The sequence below is a fragment of the Hippocampus zosterae genome, chromosome 1, assembly GCF_025434085.1.
Source record: "Hippocampus zosterae strain Florida chromosome 1, ASM2543408v3, whole genome shotgun sequence".
NCBI lineage: Eukaryota > Metazoa > Chordata > Actinopteri > Syngnathiformes > Syngnathidae > Hippocampus > Hippocampus zosterae.
The window spans coordinates 2,311,862-2,338,404 of NC_067451.1; the positions used below are offsets into that span (position 1 = coordinate 2,311,862).

The 26,543-nt window shown below is 46.8% G+C and overlaps 1 protein-coding gene and 1 long non-coding RNA gene across 6 annotated transcripts in view; both read right to left on the reverse strand.

Moving 5' to 3' along the window:
- The window catches only part of LOC127602482 (uncharacterized), a 250,228-nt gene that overhangs the window by 21,093 nt on the left and 202,592 nt on the right, over positions 1 to 26,543 (reverse strand). The window lies entirely within an intron of this gene.
- nlgn2a (neuroligin 2a) overlaps positions 1 to 26,543 on the reverse strand; it is an 89,321-nt gene that overhangs the window by 18,067 nt on the left and 44,711 nt on the right. For 4 of the 5 annotated variants that reach the window (XM_052067908.1, XM_052067899.1, XM_052067890.1 and 1 more), the window contains one exon: positions 8,171 to 8,320. In XM_052067908.1, the coding sequence (XP_051923868.1) occupies positions 8,171 to 8,320 (150 nt within the window). Of the gene's footprint in view, positions 1 to 8,170; positions 8,321 to 22,902; positions 22,957 to 26,543 lie in introns of all 5 variants that reach the window. The other variant, XM_052067918.1, reaches the window with a different exon arrangement.

A 26,543-nucleotide genomic window follows, 5' to 3' on the forward strand; every position in this document is an offset into this window, starting at 1 on the left:
AGGATGTGATTTTACGATAGATTCATGATTCATTAGCAAACCTTGATATGGGGAGATGGAGGTGGCGCTCCAGAACATCAAATTTTGTCACATTTGGGCTCCGCCGCACGCAAACGTGATGGTGGCGCGGCTGCTTGAGCTCACGTCACAAATTTGTCTCTTTGATGAGAAGCTGCGAGCGGTACAGGTGTCGGGATCGGAATGGAGAGGCGATGAGGGATAGGAGGACCGCGACTCAGGCTTGCTGGTGCGCCAAATCCTATCCTATCACTTTGAAATATGTCGAGATACGTATCGAATCGTCTTTGATTGGAGAGATAGATCTGCGGAGGAAATGGCATATTCACAGTCCTGACAAGTTCATTCGAATAGACCACCGAAAATGACAATAAAATATTCATTGCATCGTTCCCTCTCGACCTGAGCCATGCCATATCGACTTGAATTTTATCCCCCCTCTGCGTTGAACCGAAAAGAAGATTGTTACACTTTCAATCTCTCTCTCTCTCTCTCTCTCTCTCTCTCTCTCTCTCTCTCTCTCTCTCTCTATATATATATATATATATGTATGTATGTATATGTATATGTATACATACACACACTGGCGGCCCGATAGTCCAGTGGTTAGCACGTCAGCATCACACTGCAGAGGTACCGGGTTCGATTCCAGCTCCGGCCTCCCTGTGTGGAGTTTGCATGTTCTCCCCGGGCCTGCGTGGGTTTTCTCCGGGTACTCCGGTTTCCTCCCACATTCCAAAAACATGCATGGCAGGCCGATGGAACACTCTAAATTGTCCCTAGGTGTGAGTGTGAGCGTGGATGATTGTTCGTTTCTGTGTGCCCTGCGATTGGCTGGCAACCGATTCAGGGTGTGCCCCGCCTACTGCCCGAAGACAGCTGGGATGGGCTCCAGCACCCCCCGCGACCCTAATGAGGATCAAGCGGCTCGGAAGATGAATAATATATATACACACTCACACACACACACACATATATCCATCCAACCATCCATTTTCCGATCCGATTATGGGGGGGTGCTGGAGCCTGTTCCAGCCATCTTCGGCCAATCGGTGGGGGACACCCTGAATCGGTTGCCAGCCAATCGCAGGGCACACAGAGACAAAAACACTCACACCGAGGGACAAGTCAGAGTGTTCAATCAGCCTGTCATAGACGTTTTCGGAATATGGGAGGAAATTGGAGTACCCGGAGAAAACCCACCCAGGCACGGGGAAAACATGCAAACTCCACACAGAGATGCCGTAATTTGCACTGTGAGGTCCATGCGCTAACCACTCGACTACTGGGTGGCCACACACACACACACACACACACACACACACACACGCGCACACAAAACCAATAAGTGATCAATTCAAAAGTGGGTTATTTTGAGATTTTAGATAAGTTTTCCACTGGCATCTTACAATAGTCACCTGCTGGTCAGTTGATAGGGTGAGGACAGACTTTTTTTTTCTCTCGCAGAATGGACAGAAAAACAAAAGCAGTCATCGTGTGGTTGCCAGAACACGAAATGCTGTCCTTCCATCCGCCTACCACATCCAGTGCTGGAAACAAACCAGGATTTACAGTTCCCAAACTGAAATGGACCACAACAGTAATTGTTGGACTCGGGTTCCATCACGGCTTGCCTCCTCCTCTGCATTCACGGATGCGCATCTCGGACTCTCCGCGGCAGTTCTGCGACGGATGGATGTGTCCCGCGGGACACCTGAGGCAATCACGAAGAGTTGATTGCTGTCCCACTTTCTTGCCGTGTCCGTCCTTTTCTAATCTCACCCTGGCAGGACGCTCGGCGCGCATCCAACTGCTGCCTTGCCTCAATAAGGGCGCATGGGCCGAACTCTCATCTCCTCTTATACTGGGAATATCATACTCCCCAATTATTTGCCTTTCCAACTCTCCACGAGGATTTAAATTTGATGATTTATCAATATTCAAATTACGGCCTGACTGATGTGGATTATTTATTTATTTTTTTTAAATGATGACCATTCTGATATTTGACAGAGAAAAATCCGATAACCAGGGCGGCCCGGTAGTCCAATGGTTAGCACGTCGGCTTCACAGTGCAGAGGTACCGGGTTCGATTCCAGCTCCGGCCTCCCTGTGTGGAGTTTGCATGTTCTCCCCGGGCCCGCGTGGGTTTTCTCCGGGTGCTCCGGTTTCCTCCCACATTCCAAAAACATGCGTGGCAGGCTGATTGGACGCTCTAAATTGTCCCTAGGTGTGAGTGTGAGTGCGAATGGTTGTTTGTCTCTGTGTGCCCTGTGATTGGCTGGCAACTGATTCAGGGTGTCCCCCGCCTACTGCCCGGAGACGGCTGGGATGGGCTCCAGCACCCCCCGCGACCCTAGTGAGGATCAAGCGGTACGGAAGATGAATGAATGAATGAATGAATGAAAAATCCGATAACCTATTAACCGTATTGTTTTGTGTTTTTTGTTATTGTAAAGTGTCCTTGTGTGTCTTGAAAGGCGCTTATAAATAAAATGTATTATTATTATTATTATTATTATTATTATTAGTCGGACAATTATTGCTTTTTCAGAGTGATATATAGGCAAATAAACAGATCCCCACTACGTGTCCTTTTCAATGTGTACGTGATCAGCTATGTGATCAGAATTGCCAACAGTCCTTCCAAAGGCGGTGGGAGAAAATCAAGAGCATGCCGCAAGGAATTCGAGCACTTGACACAAACTGTATGATAGCAAGAACGCTGGAGGGCCCCTTGCAGTGTTTGGCTGCGTTCACTTCATGCATTATCCATGCGGTGGATCTAATGTATAAATCAACAGCGGGTGCTAATCTGTAATTGTCAGGGAGCAGAAGCTGAGGTTGCTCAGGTTTGATAGTTACCACGTATCGCGGCGAAAAAAAAAGTTTACACACCCTGTTCAAATGCTGGGTTAAAAAAAAAAAATCATTCGATCTCTTCGAGAGAGGAAGCAAAACCAAATTGTCATGTGGTTGCGCAAGTGCGGTTGTGTTTAGAATTCAAGTCAGTGCACATTTAACATGGCATACATTTAAAACGACTCAGGTTAACACCAAGTGAAGTTCAGCTCTTCTAACTCATTCACTCCCAAAGACGTTTTTAAACGTCTTTTCAGACTTGGTCCAGAATTGGTTGGTACTGAATGAACTAATGGGCTTTGTGGCAACACCGACTACTATTTCGATCTGTTCATAATTGCATAGGTGGAGTGAATGATGAGCAGTTCATAATAGCAGTCAAAACATTCATTCATTCATTCATCTTCCGTACCGCTTGATCCTCACGAGGGTCGCGGGGGGTGCTGGAGCCGATCCCAGCTGTCTCCGGGCAGTAGGCGGGGGACACCCTGAATCGGTTGCCAGCCAATTGCAGGGCACACAGAAACGAACAACCATTCGCACTCACACTCCCACCTCGGGACAATTTAGAGTGTCCAATCAGCCTGCCACGCATGTTTTTGGAATGTGGGAGGAAACCGGAGCACCCGGGGAAAACCCACGCAGGCCCGGGGAGAACATGCAAACTCCACACAGGGAGGCCGGAGCTGGAATCGAACCCGGTACCTCTGCACTGTGAAGCCGACGTGCTAACCACTGGACTACCGGCCCCCCAGGTTATAATTATGATAATTTATTTTTATTTTATTCACAATTGAGTTGCATAGATTATAGGTGACCTTGAAAAAAAAACATTGATCTTGGTTCCACCTTTTTATATCACAAAATCCTTGCATTTGCACAGGGGTGTGTAGACTTTTTAAACTATGTGGGTTTTCATTTGCATTTGTACTGTACATGAGTGGGTGATCTAAAAAAAAAACAAAAAACAAAACTATAAAGCCCCACCCTGGGCCTGTGATCCTGCACCATATTCTCTGGCCTGACACGGAGGGCAGGAAGGCAAAGGAAGACTGCCAAGCAGTCAGATCAAGCGCCAAGTCCCGTTTGCTCCTTCCGCCCCTCACATCTGCTCAGCCAGGATAACCCCCCACCCCACCTCTCCACAAAGTCACCTGGACATCCACATCGTAAGACAAAGCTCGCGTTTCTTTTTTTTTTTTTTTTTTTTTTTAGACTAGTATTTCAAACCTCGGGGAACTGTGTTGTATCTGTGTATTTTGGAGCATGGGGGGGGGGGGGGGTGAGTAATTGTGCGCAAATGCTACCAGTGGCCCCAGGTGCTCCTTCAGCCGGGTTTGATGGGATGATAAAGGGGCGATAGCGAGACTGCCGTCAAGTACGCATCATCTCGCATGAAACTACGGCGCGCCTTTGGAACATACAATACATGATGGACGCAGCGGCGTGTCGAGTGGCCAGGCACGCAAAAAAGGCCAAAGGCGGAGGACTGGGCAGAGCGAGAAAGCGGGAAAATGAGAAACGACGCAGAGATAAGCGGAGATGTCTTCAGATTGTGCTGGAGGGCCGCCGGCACGCGTCAGGGCTTCTGATGTCACCGTCGGGGTGGGGGCAAACCCGACAAGGGCACTTTCCCACAGAGATCCATTCAAATTGGACCTATTCGAGTGTATAATAGCTTGATTTTATGCTCGCAAAAAACAGCCTGGCGTGGCAAAAAAATTGTAAAAAGAAGTTCACACTGTCCTGCCAGTTTTGACTAAACATGCAGACGATTGTTGTAGGCTCTGTTTTTGTTTTGTTTTGTTTTTTTTTAGCCCCCAATGTCGTTTGGGGTTCCACTGGGGTCCATTTTGGGGCCCTTGCGGTTTTCATAGTTTTTGCTGCCCCTGGCTTGCATCTTACCAATGGATGGTCATTCCTTTCACTGCTATGCAAATCAGGTCCATCCAATTTTCAGCATGCTCAACCGGATTGAGGTCAGGTGAACCACTTGGCCATTGCCAAACACTACGCCGAGAGCCTTCAAAAACGATTTTGGTGGCCTTCGACGTGTGCTTCGGGTCACTGTCCATCTACGCGTTTGGATTTGCCTGAATATGAGCCGATATTATTGCCCACTTCAAAATTCATCCAGATGGTTTTGTCAGCAGCCATTGAATGAATAAACACAAGGCGAGCCGGTCCATTGGCAGCCATTCACGCCCACGCCAGGCGTCACTGTTGAGGTGCTTCGGCGCCTCGTGTCAAAACGCGGCAGAAAACAAATGCCGTCCCGCAGTGTCACATTAACCGGGCGGCACTCAAGCATCTCCGCCGCCATATGTTGTTTACCTGCGGCGCAGCGAGCAGACAATTCGCGGCTTCCAAGTCGGCGGGAGCACATTGCGCAAGTCGCTCGTCCGCGAAGGTGCGCTTGGATGGACGAACCTCATCAATCACCCTCGGGATAAACTCAAACGGAGAGCGGCGGCGCGGCGCTCGACCGGTTGCCACGTCCGCCTGTCAGTTTTGAGGTTGGGCGTTCTGATCTCGGCTCCCATCCTACTCATCTTGGGTCATTCATCCCCGTTAGATTGGAGCCTTCTGAGAATATGCCCCAAATACAGTAAGCCATTGTCCCCCCCCCCCCCCCCCCCCCCCCCCCCGCGCGGGGAGGAACGGCGTCGTCCCGCGGTTATCCCGGGAGCGCCTCGCGCGCCGACTCAAAGCGTAATGATGATCAATCCCGGCTATTAGTGGCCCGCAGTTCCCCGCCGACAACGCTTTTGACAGTGAAACACGCAGCCGCCTAATCGGGCCCATAACTCCCGTTTTTGCCGGGCACTTGCAGCAAAAAGAAAGAAAAAAAAAGTGGGTTGCGATGAAGAGGGACAATGGGGAGCGGAAATGAAGGAGCCCTGATGAGCAAGGCAGGCAGGTAACCAAAGTGGTAAAGTCGCAAACACGCCATCGAGTGAACGCCTGCGGGGACCGCTGATTGGCGAGTGGTGAGGAGAATGTCAAAACTGAACAAGGACGACGTTTGTCGCCTCTGAGTTGCAAATAGCGACCACAAATAACTAAATACGACAACAAAAATAAACTAACAAACAAAAACAATAACTAAACAGTTTTTTAATAGTCTTGAAATATTCCAATTGCTGTTGTGATTTTGTTTTTGTTTATTCATTTGCTGTTGTGATCAGTTTTTGCTTTTGTGTTTTGTCGATTTGCGGTGGTGATCAGTCATTTTTTTTCATTTGCTGTAGTGATGACTTAATGTTTAGTTTTTGTTGTTTTTTTCGCTATTTTTATTATTTATTATAAGGTTGTTTTTTTTAAATTTGCTGTTTTGTTTTTAATTGAGTGTTGCAATCATTTTTTGTGGGGCTTTTTTCATGTGCTCTTGTGATTTTTTTTCATTTGCTGTTAATGCTTATTTATTTGTCATTGTGTTTGGCACTTCAGAGCCACCGTAGACAACAAGATTCATGCCTCATAATGTACAATAATAACGTTTTTTGCATCAATTCCTATGGATGTTGCTATGGAGACTGAGAATTTAGTGTATTGATCTATCGTGTGTGTGTGTGTGTGTGTGTGTGTGTGTGTGTGTGTGTGTGTGTGTGTGTGTGTGTTCATCATGGCAATGTGCTTGAGCTCTTCTGTTCATGTGTCTCGAAAATTGTCTCAAGTCATGTCAGGTTACTCTCACGCGGCTGCGTGATACCACGTGCACATACAAACATGTACACACACACACACACACACACACACGCACGCACATGCACGCACACACACACACACACACACGCACACGCAGTCGCGTGCGCACAAACACTTACACACACTCGCGCACACACACACACACACACACACACACACACACACACACACACACACACACACACTCGATTCGGAGGACCCTGAGCGGATTAGATTGGCATGGCAACACATAGATGCTGAAATGTGATTGGATTAAAAAAAAGTGAGATTGACACACTTATTAGAAGCAAATGAAGACAATATATTACAGGAATAAAGCCGGAAGGCCTTTCAGGTCCCGCTCGCCCCACTAGTATCTTAATAGGAATTCATTAGCTTTTACGACAAGCACGCTTTGCGTGTGTGTGCGTGTGTGTGTGTGTGTGTGTTGTGTGTGTTTAAGAGCATTTTAAAACATAATTAATTCGAAAGCCTACATTTTGTGTGTGGCACTCCTAGGGGATAAGATGGTGCCTTAACTGTGGCGAGAATGTGTAACAAACAAACACACACAACCACACACACACACACACACACACATCAAGAGTGTGCAACAACACGGGCTCTGCCGCACACTGAAGCGGCTCTGCGGGTTTTATTTTTAGCAACACGGGCAAATCCACCTCCCCCCTCCCGCTCTCCGGCCTCCAACTCATCTCTCTCATGCCACCACTTCTCTCATCTCTCACCCTCATCTTTGTGCGTGCGCGCTTTGATGCCCTCTGCTCCCGCAGTCATTGATCACGTGCAAATGCGTTGTCTCACTTTCATCTCGCCAGGTTTTTTCATGACATCTGTCGCCACGGCAGCCGAGCAGCGATGAGGTCAAGTGCCGGGCGGGCTATTATGTATTTTACGGTTCCCTGCAAATTCACGTGTGCAGGGATCGCGGGCCTTCCTGCACGTCTGCCTGCTGCAGACGATTGTTGTATGCTCAGTTTTTTTTTTGCCCCCAATGTCGTTTGGGGTTCCACTGGGGTCCATTTTGGGGCCCTTGCTGTTTTCATTGTTTTTGCTGCTTACATCTTACCAATGGATGGTCATTCCTTTCACTGCTCTGCAAATGACAATCAGATCCTGCTACGCAAAACGGAAACTTTCTCCTGAAGGCCACTTTTGTCGTGTCTGGAGGAAATCAAAGCTGGAATGGCATTGAACTTTTTCAACTTCAATTAAAAGGAAGCAGAAATTATGGTGTCCATTCCCAGTGGCCCCTGTACCCTGTTGAGTTCGTATGTGTTGTTGCTCCGCGTGTGTTAGATTAGCAGCTGGTTGGAGGTTTTGAATCACCCTCTTTCACTTCCGTTAGATAAGAATACTTTGGTGTTTAGACCGTATAAACAATGCTTAATTCTCTTTTGTTTGTGTCAGTTTAACAGTAAACTTCAGCTGGGGGTGATCAACAGATTTACGCAAGCATGCTTCTCTTGTTTGTAGAACCGCGCAAGCGAGAAATTCTTTTGGCATTCTCAGTATCCCAATTTAGCGAGCGACACACAAGCCTGTTAATCAGAACAATCAATACAAAAGCTCCGTGACTCACCCAGCACACCGAGACGATAATTCATGGTCACGACGATGACGTTGCCGTAGGCGGCGAGGACGCTGGCGTCAAACATATTGCCAGTGCCTTCCATGTACGAGCCTCCGTGTATGAACAGCATCACAGGCTTCTTCCTGCGGTCGCGAATATCTGCAAAAGGAGAAGCAAGAACACATCACGGGCTTAATGACACTTCATTGTATCGTCTTTGATTACATGTTGCTTTTGATAATAAGAGCAAATTGTAAGGTCGGATTAAACTCCAACATTTGATTGAGGAGCCCTGCTCAACAAAAAAGTAGTTTGATCAGTACTTTAACAATTTAGGCTAATTTAAAATAATAGCGCAAGCAGTCTTGCTGATTGTGAAGTGATGTGCATCTTCATTACCATCCAGAGATGCAAAAAAATGTATTTCTTGACTCACATCTTTTCCTCACTGTTGCTTGGTGGGGGAGGAGGAGGGTAAAAAAAATAAAATAGCTTGAGGTCATTTCGGTTGTCGATAACAACTTGCACAAACAAGCCAAGGTTTCCTTTTGAACGTCTCCAGAAAGCGTGTTGAACATGTTTATCTATTTGTTTTTGGACTCCGATAATGTATCTTTTCAGATCAAGGCCAGCGAGACGTGAATGCAGAAGAGAAGAACTGAGGCAGCGGCGGGGCAGGAAAAGGTAGCATCAGCCATGATGTCTGCCACTGGTAGACAAAGAATGGGAAGAGGTGTGGGGGGGGGGGGGGGCGGTGGACATCAACATCCAATGTTGGGTGTCCCGCGTCCATTGCTGTCCAGCTCATGACAGACCACCAGCTGTGTTTCTATCCCACATTTCCATAATCCCCCCCCCCCCCCCTCCCCGCCCCCCCCCCCCCCCCCCTCGGCTAGCGCCTCGACTCTCTTACAAATGCATAAATCAGCGGCTCCGGCGCTGAGCTGCAAGGACGGTTACATCAACATCTTTCTGGGTCAATTCCCCAGTGGTCCATTTCCAGGAAACATATTCTCTCTCGGATGCTTATTGTTGTGCGCTGGCAGGGCTGCGGCAACGGGAAAATGACCCAAAAGTATTTCACGCGAGCAGCAACGCGCCGTAATTGTCGTTTAGAAATCGTCTGGATGCCATATTGGTTTGTGATGAGGAGAAAAATCTGCTGTTGTTGCCATAGTGACCTGGCATCACCAACGTCAGTGCTCCAGTCATGCCTTTTCTTTGCATTGGTCTTTACACTGGCCCCATGCTGAGCTATCAACTTTACACAAGGCCCTTGGACTCACACTACACAGTGACATATCGTTCTCTGGAAACAATGCATCCCAAGTACCTGTTTGCAAATCAATAGGATCGATCCCTTTCGTTGACGGACGGCTCCCTTGCAGCTGCATTCGAGCTCCTCTGGCCAAGCACGTATGCAGCAATTGCTGCACATTTACACTGCACTGTAGTCATTGTGGAATCCAAAACTATACAACTGAAGTAATGTGGTTGAACGTGTAGTAAGTGCCAAGGAGGCTGTGTTTAAAAATTGCCAATGGCATTCTTACTAATGTTAAATAGGAGTCAGCACACGTTTGCCTTGATTTCAATTGCCCCTAATAAAGTTCAGCTGTTCCAGGAGTTGCTGGAAATTCCTGCAATTGCTTCCTATGTTGTACTTTATTCATTCATCTTCCGAACCGCTTGATCCTCACTAGGGTCGCGGGGGGTGCTGGAGCCTATCCCAGCTGTCTCCGGGCAGTCGGCGGGGGACACCCTGAATCGGTTGCCAGCCAATCGCAGGGCACACAAAGAGGAACAACCATTCATGCTCACACTCACACCTCGGGACAATTTAGAGTGTTCAATCAGCCTGCCACGTATGTTTTTGGAATGTGGGAGGAAACCGGAGCACCCGGAGAAAACCCACGCAGGCCCGGGGAGAACATGCAAACTCCACACAGGGAGGCCGGAGCTGGAATCGAACCCGGTACCTCTGCACTGTGAAGCCAACGTGCTAACCACTGGCCTACCGGGCCGCTTGTTGTACTTTATATTTATTGCCAAAGAAAGAGGCACTTGATAGGATGGCAGGATTTGTGCTGAATCCAATTTAATACGATTCAGACTTAGATTGGTGCAATCTGAATACAGCTGCATCTCCTTTCATGAGGATGTGGACGCTTTTGCAACCATACCTCAGTTGTGTAATTTTACTTTCCCTGTCGAAAATATATTTTGTTCTCAATTGAGTTGCGCGGGTTAAAAGCTGTATTAACGGAGGTAATGTTTTGAAATTATTTATATCTTGTTTTTTTGATCGCACAGAAACTTGGCAGTCCAAGAGAATTGTCCTGGGAGCACAGTAAATACGGCGCAACGAGGGTGAACACGCCGACCCCGCTCGGAAAACTTGAACAAGAGGGGTAGAGATGGCAGAAGGCTGGCACCCCGAGGAGCCAGATGCTCTCAAGCAGAACAGTAGACAAAGGCACCATTAGGCCTGCACTCGTGTTCGGCTCACCACCCGCCGACGAGCCCCGGGACGCCACCTTCTGCTCCCCTCGCCATACAGCTGCTTGACTGATGACTGATGAGCAGAGTCTTGAAAAGCAACCACATAGCTTCGCCATTCAATCTGCTATCTTAATGCACATGGCCATTAGCATTTACGTGGCAGCGCTTTAACCCTTTAAGAAACGGATTGAAGACAGAGATTGCAGCAACACCAGACACACAAAAAAACAAAAGAGATAGTCATATGTTCTTTATCCTCTGCATAGAACAACACAATGTTGGTGCTGTAAGGATGAGCTAAAAGAGGAGCTGGGAGAATTTAAAATTTTGGCAGAGATTTTCGCAAGCGCCCGGTAGTCCAGTGGTTAGCACGTGGGCTTCACAGTGCAGAGGTACCGGGTTCGATTCCAGCTCCGGCCTCCCTGTGTGGAGTTTGCATGTTCTCCCCGGGCCTGCGTGGGTTTTCTCCGGGTGCTCCGGTTTCCTCCCACATTCCAAAAACATGCGTGGCAGGCTGATTGAACACTCCAAATTGTCCCTAGGTGTGAGTGTGAGTGCGAATGGTTGTTCGTCTCTGTGTGCCCTGCGATTGGCTGGCAACCGATTCAGGGTGTCCCCCGCCTACTGCCCGAAGACGGCTGGGATAGGCTCCAGCACCCCCCGCGACCCTAGTGAGGATCAAGCGGCTCGGAAGATGAATGAATGAATGAATTTTCGCAAGCATTATGGAAGTTGACGTGTTTGATTTGCTTTCACGGGCCACGTAAAATGATGTGGTGGGCCAAATCTGGCCCCCCCCGGGCCTTGAGTTTGACACATGTGCTCTTCAGGGTGAGCGGCGTTAAAAATGGATGGATAAAACTATTTCTTGCATACTCTTTGTCACGCAACCCACCCAGGTTCACAGTTAGACCCATAGCAACATGCTTAACAACCAAAATGCTTTTATTCGGCATTCTCCGGCGAGTGACGTCATTTACAGAATGCCGCGTCGGTGGTCAGCCATTGTACTGCATTGAAAATTGTCCCATTTACTGTTCTTTGGCATTGTTATCGAGTTATTCGGCGATGTGTGGCGATGCACTGTTCACATTCAGGCAAAGAGTTGTTAAAAAAACAATTGGGCATTTCAAACGACCAGAAAATTGGAATGATCCACTTTCGTTCTCACAAAGCAGGATGAATTTCACGCCGGTGCCGATGAGCATTCTTCTTACAAGCCCTTCGAAGACCTCTGTTTTCTCAACCGGATTTGCAAAAAAAGCTAGGCGTGCTGATTATTGAACGACTCCGGCTGTTGTTTATGAACGCAATCGGTTCCAAGTATTATACGTGGATGTAATCCTGCACGAAAACATTCAAACTATGTGAGTGCCTGGATGGAATCATCTGTCATGGTTTACAGCTGACAATGCTGGAGATATAAGGTGCGCAGTGGCCAACAGAACTATATTAACAGACACCAATACACTATAATGTGTGCTGTCAGTGTCTAGCGGGAGTATATCGACCAAGTGGGTCATCCCACGGTGCGCAATTTACAGCACTGCAAAGCATCGAAATGCAAACAATAACGCGAGGGTAATACCCGCAGCCTATATATCATACCGTTCTTCCAGTCTCAGTGGATCTCGTCTCCACTCAATGTCCGGCCATTCAGGCACATTATGCGCATCCTGAGCATCTGGCTCGTATACAGTATGTATGTTCCAACACACATCTTGCTAACAACCTCCTCTCTCTGCAACCCTCGGAAAACCTGGATCCCTTCGGATACGTTTGAAACGTCGCTTTCCCAATCAATTTTTAACTGGCCTTGTACACTTTCCATGGTGAGCCCCGCTGTTGTTGTCTGAAAGTGACATCACACTTTCCGGGTTTGACGCTCATCGGTATCTCACTTTGTTGAATATATGAAATAGCAACTATTTTTTTCATGCTTTAATTAATATATTTTCTTTAATTACTTCTGATATAAACATATTTCATTTGGGATTTTCTAAAATGACTTCGCAGTTGACCTTTTGAAATCCAATTAACTCTAAAAAGTTACAGTGCATTTCGGGGTCAGCATATATTTTGGCAAGTAGTGTATGCCCATGTGTGTCAGTGACGAGACGAGTGTCACATGCGTGCGGGTTATTGGGAGGCCACAATGATGGAGGACCAGAGTTGGAGAAGAGACGTGCGGTGATGAATGGGTCCTGATGAGATGCACAGCGGCAGAGCTGGCCCACAGGCCGCGACGCTGCCTGAAAGACCAATCGTTACTGTGCAATGGATCGCGGGGCCAACTGATTGCAGCCGAGATGTGTTTGTGCGTGTTTGTCTTCATGTGTGTGTGTGTGTGTGTGTGTGCGTGAGTGTGTGTTCGTTGAGGATGTATGCCAGCTAAGGAAAGGTAAAGTGGATGTGACTGTGTTTAAGGGGCATTGAAACGGACTTGGCCTTTAAACATCAAACACACGTGCACAATCTAAAAACATATAGTAACGTAAGCGTAGAGTTTGACAATCGACCAATTTGAAGTACTTGTATCATGACATCCGTTTCAGTCATCTTGCCTAACCCTCTGTATCAACCTATCGATCAATCTATCGATCTCTGTCAGCCTAGGTTCTTCGAAGTACCCCTCTGCCCTTTTGGCAGGTGGTGTTTCACAGGGTTCTATTTTAGGGCCCCTGCTGTTTTCACTGTGTTTGCTGCCCTCAGTTCCATCCTTTGTAATTTCTTCCATTGCTGTGCAGATGACAATCGTATTTATGTCCCGCTGAGCAAAAAAAAGATGCCTTAATAATAATAATAATAATAGATTTTATTTGAAAGCGCTTAAGACCACTTTTGTCCCGTCGCGAGGAAAACAAAGCTTGGATGTCAGAGAATTTCTTCACGCAAAGAAAACAGAAGTTATCATGTTTGGTCCCAGTGGCCCTTGTACATCCCATCCTGTTGACCTGGGTCCCCTAATGTCTGACCAAAAGCCAAAAGTCTCGACTGTGGGTCTTAAAATGGACAGGCAAATTGGTGCTGTTGTGAAAGTTAGCTTCTTTCATTTTAGGCAGCTGGCTAAGGTAAAACCCGACCTTTCTCAGGAGCACTTAAAAATGATCATCCATGCCTTTGTTACATCTTGGCTAGATTATCGCAATGCATTTAATTTTGGAGTCAGCCAGTCCTCCCTCAAGCATCTCCAGTTGGTCCAAAATGCTGCTGCTCACCTCTTAACTGGAGCTCGTAAGAGGGAGCACATCACCCCGATTCTGGATTCTCTTCACTGGGTCCCAGTACATTTTATAGTTCATTTTAAGATTCATTTATTTGTCTTAAAATTTGTAAATGGTCTCATCCCACCTCACGTGTCAGCAGACGTTACTGGAGGAACGAAGATACCATTTTCAAAATGTTGAAATGGCCTTGCTACCCTCTTATCTTCCTGAGCTCCTTCCCCGCTTCGCATGTGTTAGTATCATTCATTTGTGTTTTAATGTACTGTTTTCACTTTCTTTTGTAAGTGGATTATTCGTCTGCATATATATGTTGTCAAGATTTCTATAACTAACGATATACAACATACCCAAACAAAAATGCTGCGTTTTGAGAAATTCATTAAGTTGCTAATCAGAGAGAAACGCTGCTTTTGCTGCTGCTGCATTCGGCACAAGAAGCGCAAGTGAGGCAAAACCTACATTTATTTAAAAAATAAAAAAAAGGTGGAGCGGATGTGGTGAGGCGGCGCGGCGGGGAAGAACAGCTACCTGCTCTGATCAGGATAAATAACACCTTGAAGAACACAACGCACCTTGGCATTTAAGTGTTTGCGCCTCGTCCTCACTGGCCTCCCATCACGCGGGATCCATATCAGGTTGTTTACGGAGCCTACGGCAGGAGCAGAAGCTACAACTGCCTTGTCCCCCTCCCCGCTGTCTTTGCTCATTTAGGCCAAACAAACTGGCAGCGAGGCTTGCTTTGCTACTTTTACGAACTAAATTCTATTTCTTCCTTGAAATTGTATTCGTATAACCCGCAACAGGCCATTTTTCTTCAACGGGATTCATTTCCCTTAGCGGCAATGCTTCCACAAAATATACATGCAAGATGCCCCGCCCCCAATCAGATTTCAGTCTCTCTTTGTTGCCAAGTCAATCAAACCTGCCCTGGGCCTTTTTTTCTAATCCTGTCCCATTCCATTTAAATTCTTCTCAATGGGACCGTTTCTGAAAATTGATGTTTTCAAATTCATCCTCATCGGCCTGATGACATCATCATTGGTTGCTCTCTGGTCAGGGTGATTATTTGATTCAAATGGTTTTGTCATGTCCGTTGATAAAGATCAGGGATCCACACCATTTTTTTTTTATAGGGGGACACAGCGCCCCCTAACTGAAAATCATGAGAGTCACAAGTAGAAAATTGACCCGAAATTACTGGTGAATGCTTTGACAATAAATGCAGAATCTTGTTTATTTACATTGGCACCGTTTGTTGTTTTTCACTCCAACCTAATTGGTGCCCTCCTCCTAACTCCATCTCTGCTTCACTGTAGACTATTTCATTCATTCATTCATTCATCTTCCGAACCGCTTGATACTCACTAGGGTCGCGGGGCGTGCTGGAGCCCATCCCAGCTGTCTCCGGGCAGTAGGCGGGGGACACACTGAATCGGTTGCCAGCCAATCGCAGGGCACACAGAGACAAACAGCCATTAACGCTCACACTCACATCTAGGGACAATTTGGAGTGTTCAATCAGCCTGCCACGCATGTTTTTGGAATGTGGGAGGAAACCGGAGCACCCGGAGAAAACCCACGCAGACCCGGGGAGAACATGCAAACTCCACACAGGGAGGCCGGAGCTGGAATCGAACCCGGTACCTCTGCACTGTGAAGCCAACGTGCTAACCACTGGACTACCGGGCCGCCCTGTAGACTATTTCATTCATTCATTCATTCATCTTCCTAACCGCTTGATCCTCACTAGGGTCGCGGGGGGTGCTGGAGCCTATCCCAGCTGTCATCGGGCAGTAGGCGGGGGACACCCTGAATCGGTTGCCAGCCAATCGCAGGGCACACAGAGACGAACAACCATTCACACTCACACTCACACTCACACCTAGGGACAATTTAGAGTGTTCAATCAGCCTGCCATGCATATTTTTGGAATGTGGGAGGAAACCGGAGCACCTGGAGAAAACCCACGCAGGCCCGGGGAGAACATGCAAACTCCACACAGGGAGGCCGGAGCTGGAATCGAACCCGGTACCTCTGCACTGTGAAGCCAACGTGCTAACCACTGGACTACCGGTGCTTTCACTCCTTACGGAAATCTGCAAATTGAGCGGATTGGGCAGGTCGATCCGAGCTTTCGGGTGACACAGAAGCAACCACGCGTCTCGGCGCCAGCACTGCATGAGACAAACGGCACAATTCCAGGCGTTCTGGCTTGCTTTCCCTCCTTTAATTTCTTTTTCCTTGCATGCCCGGCGTCGCTATCTTTGAGCCTTAAGCCTCTTGGACTCACGTTGACCCCGCCGCCCCCCCTTCGCCGCTTCTCTCCCGAGTCTTTCACGTCGGCTCGATTGCTTTTGTTAACGCACAAAACATTTCATCCATGGATTGTGACTTTCTAAGTATGCGCGAAAGGCCCATTTTCAGCCGGAACGGAAAATATTCTCAAACGCACAGAAAGGAGAATCTTGGCTCGTCGCTTAGCGGTCAATAACGGGGGATGAAAATGCTATTTAATTATTTACAATATTCATTTCGATTCGAGAAGAGGTTCCCATCAGGATTTTGTGGAAAATGACTCAAATGTAAGCGTATGTTATCTTATCATTACATGTTTGTGCATCATATTATGACACGTTAAGATGAGCTAAATTATATTCTGTTGTTTAATAATTGCTGAGACATATTTTATGTGGATAGCTTCTGATTGGCTGAAGAAAAGGAAAGCAGGAAGTGATTCCATTGCCGAGAAGTGTGTGTTTTCGATCGTGCTCCGCTGCAGGCGTTTTGAAATAACTAAATAATAACTATAAATAATAATAAATAACTAAATAAATACGTTTTTGAAATAACTCAAACGGAGTCCATCTCTCATTTTGCCGTTTCTTAAAGTAGAGCCATCCATTCATAAACAAGGAACCTCTCAACTTACACAAATATTTACCATTTCTTCTCATGCAACAATTCCCATACAGTTTTTTTTTGTTTTATGTCATGAAAAACAAGAGTCCAACTTTACTGAAGTTCCAAGTGAGGACTGTAAACAGTAAAAAGTACATTGAAACGAAACGGCACTATGGATTCGACATTGGCAAGATGGAGGCAGCGGGGCGAGGATGAAACCACCGAAAGGTTTGGGCAGAAACGAGGGCGGACAACGGGAACGCGTTCCCTTTCCTCGCTCGCTTCCGTCCACACGCGGACGACGCAAAGAAACGTGACACCGTCCTCGGGCAGCCTCCCCCCCCCCCCCCCATGCGTCGCTCACAAGGCCGTGCCCTTAGCCAGCCGTTCACCGGCCGTCTGAGGTTCGAACCATTGAGCAAGGACGGCGCTTTGATAATCACCGCGAGACTTCGATGACTTCCCCCAGCGAAGAATGCATGAAATCATTTCGCCAACGTATACTTGCGGTCCAGTCTGTCCGTTCGCAATTCCAAATGCTGATTATTGTGTCTCCGCCCCCCATCCCCAAAAAAGATGACATGACGGCATTTCTCATGTATTTTCGATTGAGTTGAAAAAGGAGAAGCTTTGACGACTCCAAGGGGAGGCTGTCAGAGAGGATTCTCCCCCTCGAATGCAACAGTGCCGCCTTAATTGGGTACTGCTACTATCCACTCAGGACTAAACACAAGGAGAAAGTAAAAACAAAAGCACCCCCCCCCCCCAAAAAAAGAGAGAGAGAGCGCTCAGACCGGGAGAGTGACACTGTGGATGACTTGTTAGTATTTCTGCCTCACGGTGCAGAAGTGCAGGGTTCGATCCCGGCTCCAGCCTTCCTGTGTGGAGTTTGTAAGTTCTCCCCGGCCTGCGTGGGTTTTTTTTTTCCAGGTGAGCCGGTTTCCTCCCATATTCCAAAAACACGCATGGCAGGTTAATGAAACAGTCTAAATTGTCTATATAATGTATATATATAATAATCCACCCATCTTCCAAGCCGCTTGATCCTCACTAGGGTCGCGGGGGGTTCTGGAGCCTATCCCAGCTGTCTTCGGGCAGCAGGCGGGGGACACCCTGAATTGGTTGCCAGCCAATCGCAGGGCACACAGAAATGAACAACCATTCACACTCACACTCACACCTAGGGACAATTTAGAGTGTTCAATCAGCCTGCCACGCATGTCTTTGGAATGTGGGAGGAAACCGGAGCACCCGGAGAAAACCCACGCAAGCCCTGGGAGAACATGCAAACTCCACACAGGGAGGCCGGAGCTGGAATCGAACCCGGTACCTCTGCACTGTGAAGCCGACGTGCTCACCACTGGACTACCGGGCCTATATATATACTGTATATATATATATATGTATTTATCCTACTTTAATGTTCATCTTGATTAGGATCCTTTGATTTAATCTCATTTTAAACATTTTTTTTTCCTTTGCCTCTGCCACGCAATCTGGATTTGCTGTCGATAAGAGTGTCATGTTGACACAAATAAAGTTGCCTTGCTTAACAGGATTTAATCAAATAATCATGATGAGAAATGGAACCACGTCTTAATGACCCTCAATTTCAGACTGTAATTAAAACACAGTCGAACGCGCGGTATTCTTATCGCCGGCAGTGCTTATTGGAAAAATCCAAAGCTCATACGCATGCATCAACGGTCAACGCCCGGGGACGGACCAGCGCTTGGAAATAAAATAATCAGGCTGTGAAGAAAACTTGTTCACAATATTAAAAAGCAAAACATATTAATCAAAGACCGTCATTATTTCCTATTTGTTTTTGCCGGGGATTTCCATATTGTTGGGATCTACACCTCCCGGAGTCCGAGTTGACAGTTTCCAAATTAACAGCTGGAGTCGGTCATTTGTTTCTGCACTTTAATTAATTGCTAAATGCTAACCTCCCACACTTCACTCGGCTGCCATTATTTCCCTTGGATGGAGGCCACGCGAGCTGTGCTGTCGCCGGAGCTCGATAAGGATGCTCATTTAAAGGCGCGGCCGGGAATCATGTGGCTGGAGGCAACGGAGTCAGAACGGAGCACAGCGTGTTGGGGTGATGAGCGTGATCAACCCCGACAAGCCTCGTGATGACCTTTCAGCTGGCCCTCCCGCCTCGTTCGTGTGCGCAATCTTTGGACGTATCACAAAATAAGGTAGCGGACGGCCATTTCAACTGCTCTCTTTTTAGTAGCACACCTAATTGCATACCCACAATATCGTTTCACAGAAACTGAAACCAAACAACCTGCTGTTATTCTCTGTCCAGTGACGCCGGTAACTGACATGTTTTTTTTTACAGTCAGGATTAACGTAACCCATTATAGTTCTCTACAAGGTCATAATTGGCTACTGCATAGTAATGAATAATAATGACATTCAGCTCACAGAAATTGGCCACTTACCATTCATTCCCAATCAAGTTGTTGTACCACTCACTGCCTCTTGGGGGCGACAGTGACAACAAGTGACAACACTTGTATCGGAAGCATACGTATCCATTCATCCGTCCATTTTCCGATCCACTTTATCCTCACAAGGGTCGCGGCGGGGGTGCTGGAGCCTATCCCAGCCGTCTTTGGGCAGTTGACGGGGGACACCCTGAACCGGTTGCCAGCCAATTGTCGGGCACGCAGAGACGAACAACCATCCGCGCTCACGCTCACACCTAGGGACAATTTAGAGTGTTCAATCAGTCTACCGTGTAAGTTTTTGGAATGTGGGAGGAAACCGGAGTACCCGGAGAAAACCCACACATGCGGGGAGAACATGTAAACTCCACCACACAGGGAGGCTGGAGCTAGAATTGAACCTGGCACCTCTGCACTGTGAGCTAAGCATATACAGCGTGGCAAATAAGTATTTAGTCAACCACCAATTGTGCAAGTTCTCCTACTTGAAAAGATTAGAGAGGCCTGTAATTGTCAACATGGGTAAAGCTCAACCATGAGAGACAGAATGTGGGGAAAAAAACTCCCAACTATTCTTTCTCCTCCAAACACGGGTTCTCGTGTTTGGAGGAGAAAGAATACTGAATTGCATCTGAAGAACACCATACCCACTGTGAAGCATGGGGGTGGACACATCATGCTTTGGAGCTGTTTATCAGCAAAGGGACCATGACGACTGATCTGTGTAAAGGAAATAATGAATGGGGCCATGTATCGAGAGATTTGGAGTGAAAATCTATTTCTGTCAGCAAGTGCATTGAAGATGAGACGTGGCTGGGTCACTCAGCATGACAATGATCCCAAACACACAGCCAGGGCAACAAAGGAGTGGCTTCGGAAGAAGCATTTCAAGGTCCTGGAGTGGCCTAGCCAGTCTCCGGATCTCAACCCCATCGAAAAGCCGTAGAGGGAGTTGAAAATCCGTGTTGCCCAATGACAACCCTGAAACATCACTGCTCTAGAGCAGATCTGCATGGAGGAATGGGTCGAAATACCAGCAACAGTGTGTGAAAAGCTTGTGAAGAGTTACAGAAAACGTTTGGCTTCTGTTATTGCCAACAAAGGGTACATAAAGTATTGAGATGAACTTTTGGTATTGACCAAATACATATTTTCCACCATGTTTAATGTAATTTTTTGAGTTTTTCCCCCCTCATTCTGTCTCTCATGGTTGAGCTTTACCCATGTTGGCAATTACAGGCCTCTCCAATATTTTTCAAGTAGTTTATTTTTATTTTTATTTTTAATTATTATTATTATTTTATATATATAAGGGTGCGGCCCAGTAGTCCAGTGATTAGCACGTCGGCTTCACAGTGCAGAGGTACCGGGTTCGATTCCAGCTCCGGCCTCCCTGTGTGGAGTTTGCATGTTCTCCCCGGGCCTGCGTGGGTTTTCTCTGGGTGCTCCGGTTTCCTCCCACATTCCAAAAAACATGCGTGGCAGGCTGATTGAACACTCTAAATTGTCCCTAGGTGTGAGTGTGAGTGTGAGTGCGAGTTGTTCGTTTCTGTGTGCCCTGCGATTGGCTGGCAACCGATTCAGGGTGTCCCCCGCCTACTGCCCGGAGACAGCTGGGATAGGCTCCAGCACCCCCCGCGACCCTAGTGAGGATCAAGCGGTTAGGAAGATGAATGAATGAATGAATGAAATAGTCTACAGGGCGGCCCGGTAGTCCAGTGGTTAGCACGTTGGCTTCACAGTGCAGAGGTACCGGGTTCGATTCCAGCTCCGGCCTCCCTGTGTGGAGTTTGCATGTTCTCCCCGGGCCTGCGTGGGTTTTCTCCGGGTGCTCCGGTTTCCTCCCACATTCCAAAAACATGCATGGCAGGCTGATTGGACGCTCTAAATTGTCCCTAGGTGTGAGTGTGAATGGTTGTTCGTTTCTGTGTGCCCTGCGATTGGCTGGCAACCGATTCAGGGTGTCCCCGCCTACTGCCCGGAGACAGCTGGGATAGGCTCCAGCACCCCCCGCGACCCTAGTGAGGATCAAGCGGCTCGGAAGATAAATGAATGAATGAATGAATATATGAGTGTTTTTTTCCCCATCATGATTTTCCTTTGCGCATGGGCAACAAATTTAAAAATGAATTAAGACACGGGGCAAACAACTACGCATTATGCATGAGAGAAGCCAAAAGGAAGGAAAACTGACAAGTATTGTGGGATTTCACAAAATGCGTTTTTGCCGGAGAGAGTGACGTCACGTATGTGCTATGTCGCGTTTAGGGCCACGTGAAAAATCCCAAAGGAGGAAGCAGAGAGATTTGTGTTTTCAGGCTGGAAATTCAGTAACTTTTTTGCGTATGTGTCAGCTGAAAAAAAAATATGAAGGTACGTTGAATATTCTGTGCTGTTGACAAAGTGTTATCTAGCTTCAAAAACAGTACGATGTGTCAAATTGGAAATAAAAACAAAACATTGACGACAGCACATTCGAGCTAAAAGAGAAAGACCCTCAAGGCTGTGTGGCTGCATGAGGTCCCCACATTTAATCATCATATTAAGAAAAAAAAATGCACATTATAAATATTCAGCCATGACAAAATACACAGTAAAACATGTCTGGCCAAAACAGACTGCCATCAAACAATATATTTCTGTGGATCGAAGACTAGAAAGGCTATTTCAAAATAAAAATAACTTGCCATTTCTGACAAGTAAAACCAGATGGATCTTTTTTTGAAATAACAATACGAACTTTTATTCAGTCAACAAAAGGGCTTTTATTTTATGTGTAATAATTTTAAAAAAACACTTCATTCTTTAAAATCACCATTATAAATTTCCATTTAAGTGTTGTTAAGTTTATGTCGACATCTGTTTCATCCAAAAAACGAAGAAACTTCTAATCACTTTGTTTGTTGAAAAATATTAACTTTTAAAACCAAGTACTGTATTCAGTCCCCCCCCCCCAAAAAAATTGTTACTTCTTCAAGGTAACCGTGGCAACACCGCTTCTGTCCTCCCCCTCAAACCCCCGCGCAGGAAGGCCATCCAGTCTTCAGCTTAAAATGGTGCTCATCTATTCTGAACCAGTTTGACGCCCCGGGAAAGAGCCTCAAACATGTCCAAGAAGAAAAAGATTCCCTCCACACAACCCCCAAGAGGAAAAAAAAAAGTGTCAAGAAACAAGAAGGATGATAAAATCAGCTCCACTGCTGCAGCGAGGAGATAAACGGCTAACATCCTCCAAGGGGGGCCACAAGTGTCCTTGGTTGCCCCCCCCCCCCCCGCCCCAACCAACCTGATATTATTGGCCAGCGATATATATTTGTGGACTCTGGAGCAATTTCACCCTTGAGCTGAGGGATTGAGGTCCAATCATGGTGTGCCTCGTTGTCATAAGGGCTCATCTACATTTTGGGGACAAAGCTGCCGCGGTGCGTTCAAGGTCGCTTCGGACGTGGTGATGAGAATGGAAAACACACACGGTGACTTCCAGATCAAGAGTGGTCATCCTAGCCAGGGTTAACGTCAGCACATTTATGCGACTGTGTAGATCGTCGCCACCTAGTGGTGTGTGTGTGTATGCATGTGGGTGTGTTTTCCATACACACCCCCAAAAAAGACTGGCGAACAAGAAAAAAGGCAAAACATGCATCAAAAATACCTTCGTCTCGAGGCTTGTTGGCTGCAGATTCATCGTGTTTTTTTGTGAGCGGACCTAGGGTTCAGAAAAAAAGGGGAGGGGGAAAAAGAGAAAAGAGAAAATTCAAAAAAGATTACTGGTAAAAAACGTTTAAAAAAATGAAAAGACAAAAAAAGAATAAGAAAAAATAAGAAAAGAAGCAAGAGCAAAAAGGACAAAGCAGTCAGAGTTGTTGCTGTTGTTGTTTTGTTTTTGGTGGTTGTTTCAAAAGAGGACAAAAACAAAATGCATCACAGACACATTCATCACAAGAAAAGGCACAAGATCAAGAAAGTTGATGATGTCATCATCTCCTCTTTTGCTTCTCTCCTCCTGCGGGAGAAATGCACTCGAGCCCCCCCCCCCTCCCCCCTCCGATCACTGATTAGTGTGTTTGCGTCTGAGTGGGTCTACGAGCTGAGGTGCTGACACTTTTAAAATTTCTATCCCCAAATTTCAACGGAAAAAAAAAGATCTGTAGCGGAAAATTAGCTGATTTGATATCTTCCCTATTTGAGCTGCTAATTAAGCAATGAAAGAGAATCTGCAATTAGTCCACCATAGGGCCACACCGTCAACCCAAACCCCCCCGCCAGCAGTCTTCGATGACGCTGCTGCCTGTCACGGTTATACGCGTGTTCGGGGAAGAAAAAAAATAAACGTCTGCGAGGTGGTGCGGGGGCGCACTGTCATTATTCACAAAGTCAGTCAATAATTACACAACACAACAAGAGCGGCTGATTGAGGAGCGCGGGTGAAGAAGGGGGGAAGAAAAAAAAAAGGTAATTTGTTCCCTGTCTGCCCACCGGCTGCTTTTGGGAAGAAAAGAACCAAGAAAATCAAGCGTTTATTTGACGTACTTAGGTTACCTTGAAAGAAAATGACAGCAAATGACTGAGTAAGTGCCCGTGTGTGCCGTGTATAAGAATGAGTGTGTGTGTGTGTGTGAGAGAGTGTGTGTGCACGCATGTGTGTATGTGAATATATATATATATTCATTCATTCATTCATTCATCTTCCGTACCGCTTGATCCTCACTAGGGTCGCGGGGGGTGCTGGAGCCCATCCCAGCCGTCTCCGGGCAGTAGGCGGGGGACACCCTGAATCGGTTGCCAGCCAATCGCAGGGCACACAGAAACAAACAACCATTCGCACTCACACTTAGGGACAATTTAGAGTGTTCAATCAGCCTGCCATGCATGTTTTTTTTGGAATGTGGGAGGAAACCGGAGCACCCGGAGAAAACCCACGCAGGCCCGGGGAGAACATGCAAACTCCACACAGGGAGGCCGGAGCTGGAATCGAACCCGGTACCTCTGCCTATACCCTATATATATATATATATAGGGCGGCCCGGTAGCCAAGTGGTTAGCACGTGGGCTTCACAGTGCAGAGGTACCGGGTTCGATTCCAGCTCCGGCCTCCCTGTGTGGAGTTTGCATGTTCTCCCCGGGCCTGCGTGGGTTTTCTCCGGGTGCTCCGGTTTCCTCCCACATTCCAAAAACATGCGTGGCAGGCTGATTGAACACTCTAAATTGTCCCTAGGTGTGAGTGTGAGTGCGAATGGTCGTTCGTTTCTGTGTGCCCTGCGATTGGCCGGCAACCGATTTGGGGTGTCCCCCGCCTACTGCCCGAAGACAGCTGGGATAGGCTCCAGGACCCCCCGCGACCCTAGTGAGGATCAAGCGGCTCGGAAGATGAATGAATGAATGAATATATATATATATATATATATATATATATATATATATATATATATATATATACTGTATATATATATATATATATATATATATATATATATATATATATATATATATATATATATATATGTGTGTGTGTGTGTGTGTGTATATATACACAGTATATATATATATATTTTAGCAAAAGTGGGGATTATGTAACAATATTCACCGGTTTGAGCACTTGATGGTATTTGATAGATATTACAATGAGCGGCTGAGAAGGCGAGAGGTGGGAATCAAGGGGGGGGGGGGGGGGAAAGAAGACAATGACGCCGTTTTATGGAATGTAATGGAACTTTCATTTCAGTTTCACACTGTCATGGAATGTAATACGCAACCTTTCAAATCTGTTCAATAGAGTTATGATAAACTACTTTTGTCTTGTCGTTTTCCCTTTCAATGGATTTCATGGAATGATGCCCTCTAGCTATGCCCGTCTATCTGCAGGATTATGCAAATCCCGCCAAGACCAATTTCACAACATAAGCCCAAAGATCGGCCCCACTTGAAATCGGGTCAAATGTGTGTCGACAAACGTTCAATCATGCAGGGATTCGGCCTATCAGAGAAGCGGATGACACCACCGCCATGGGTGACCGTCTGCGTCAGGACACAGAGGAGACGGGAGGTCAAAATGCCGAACTGTCCGGGTAACATATGGAGGGTGGGGGCGCCAAAATGTAAACAGATGATTTTGGCGGCCATGTCATGTGAAACCGGGTGTGAACTGGAAGCAAACAAGGCAGACGCGCCGAGTGATGGGGAAGCCGAGGGAATGACATTTGCAGAACGGTAATCATCAAGTAGGCGTGAAGGTTAAAGCCATTTTCTACCCACGGAGCCCGCCGCACATTGAATACACACAAACACACACTTGTCGGATTAGGTATTCGTGCTTTCACCACTGCCAAACCTGACTGCAAATGAGATCAAATAAGGCAACTAACCACCCCCCCCCCCAAAAAGGCATTTTCCATTCATTTCACTGGAGGAAAGATGATTCTCTCTCTCCACATGACCAATATTTCATCTGCACATCTTTCATGAAAAAAATAAATACATATTTCTAATTCATAATATTTCCTTGTGTCCAGATTCTGTATTGCAAAAATGAGGTTCACTTTTGTTCCCGAATTTCCCAATAGGAGTGACCCAAATGTGGACCATTTGGACCTGGGAGGAAGCAGTAATAAGAGTACCACATCGACATCTCTCATAAAGTCGACCAAAATCATCCAATAGTTAGACAACTTTATTTGGTCTGTCCACTCCCACGAGTAAACGCCGCATTTACGTCTTCTTAATGAAAAACAGCTTCACCCACCCCCCACACCCCCATTCTATTCACTTTGCAGTGATTTCTTAGAACTCCTTCCATGGGTGAAAGGTTTATAAAGGCATTGAAACTCCCAAAAGGATGTTTGCATTCTCAAGGAGAATTTTGAAGACATTGCGGCAAATGGTTCTCACGGATGCTCCGTGTTCTCTCTTCCCAACTGGATGCCGTGGCTGTCCTCCACTTGTACACCAACAAATGGAGACGGCATTTATCTACCTGTATATATATATATTATATATGTATACACAGTATAATATGGAGCAGAGCCTTCAGTGGTGCTGAAATGTGGCTTTAAATGATTCACAGGCGCTCCGGCATTGAGCACAGTGGGAGGTACGGGCTATTGGTGTGTGCGGGTACGTGAGTGGGAAGGAACTAAGGATGGTGGTGGTGGTGGTGTAGGGGGTGTCAATTTGCATCCATAGCCAATTTCATGCTCAGTTTCAGAGAGCCTGGAGGGAAGAAGAGCTGCCCCTTTGAGGGGCCCGTTGACGGTAGAATCGTCTTGGTATACGTACGTACAGCGCTGCAGCGCAGCA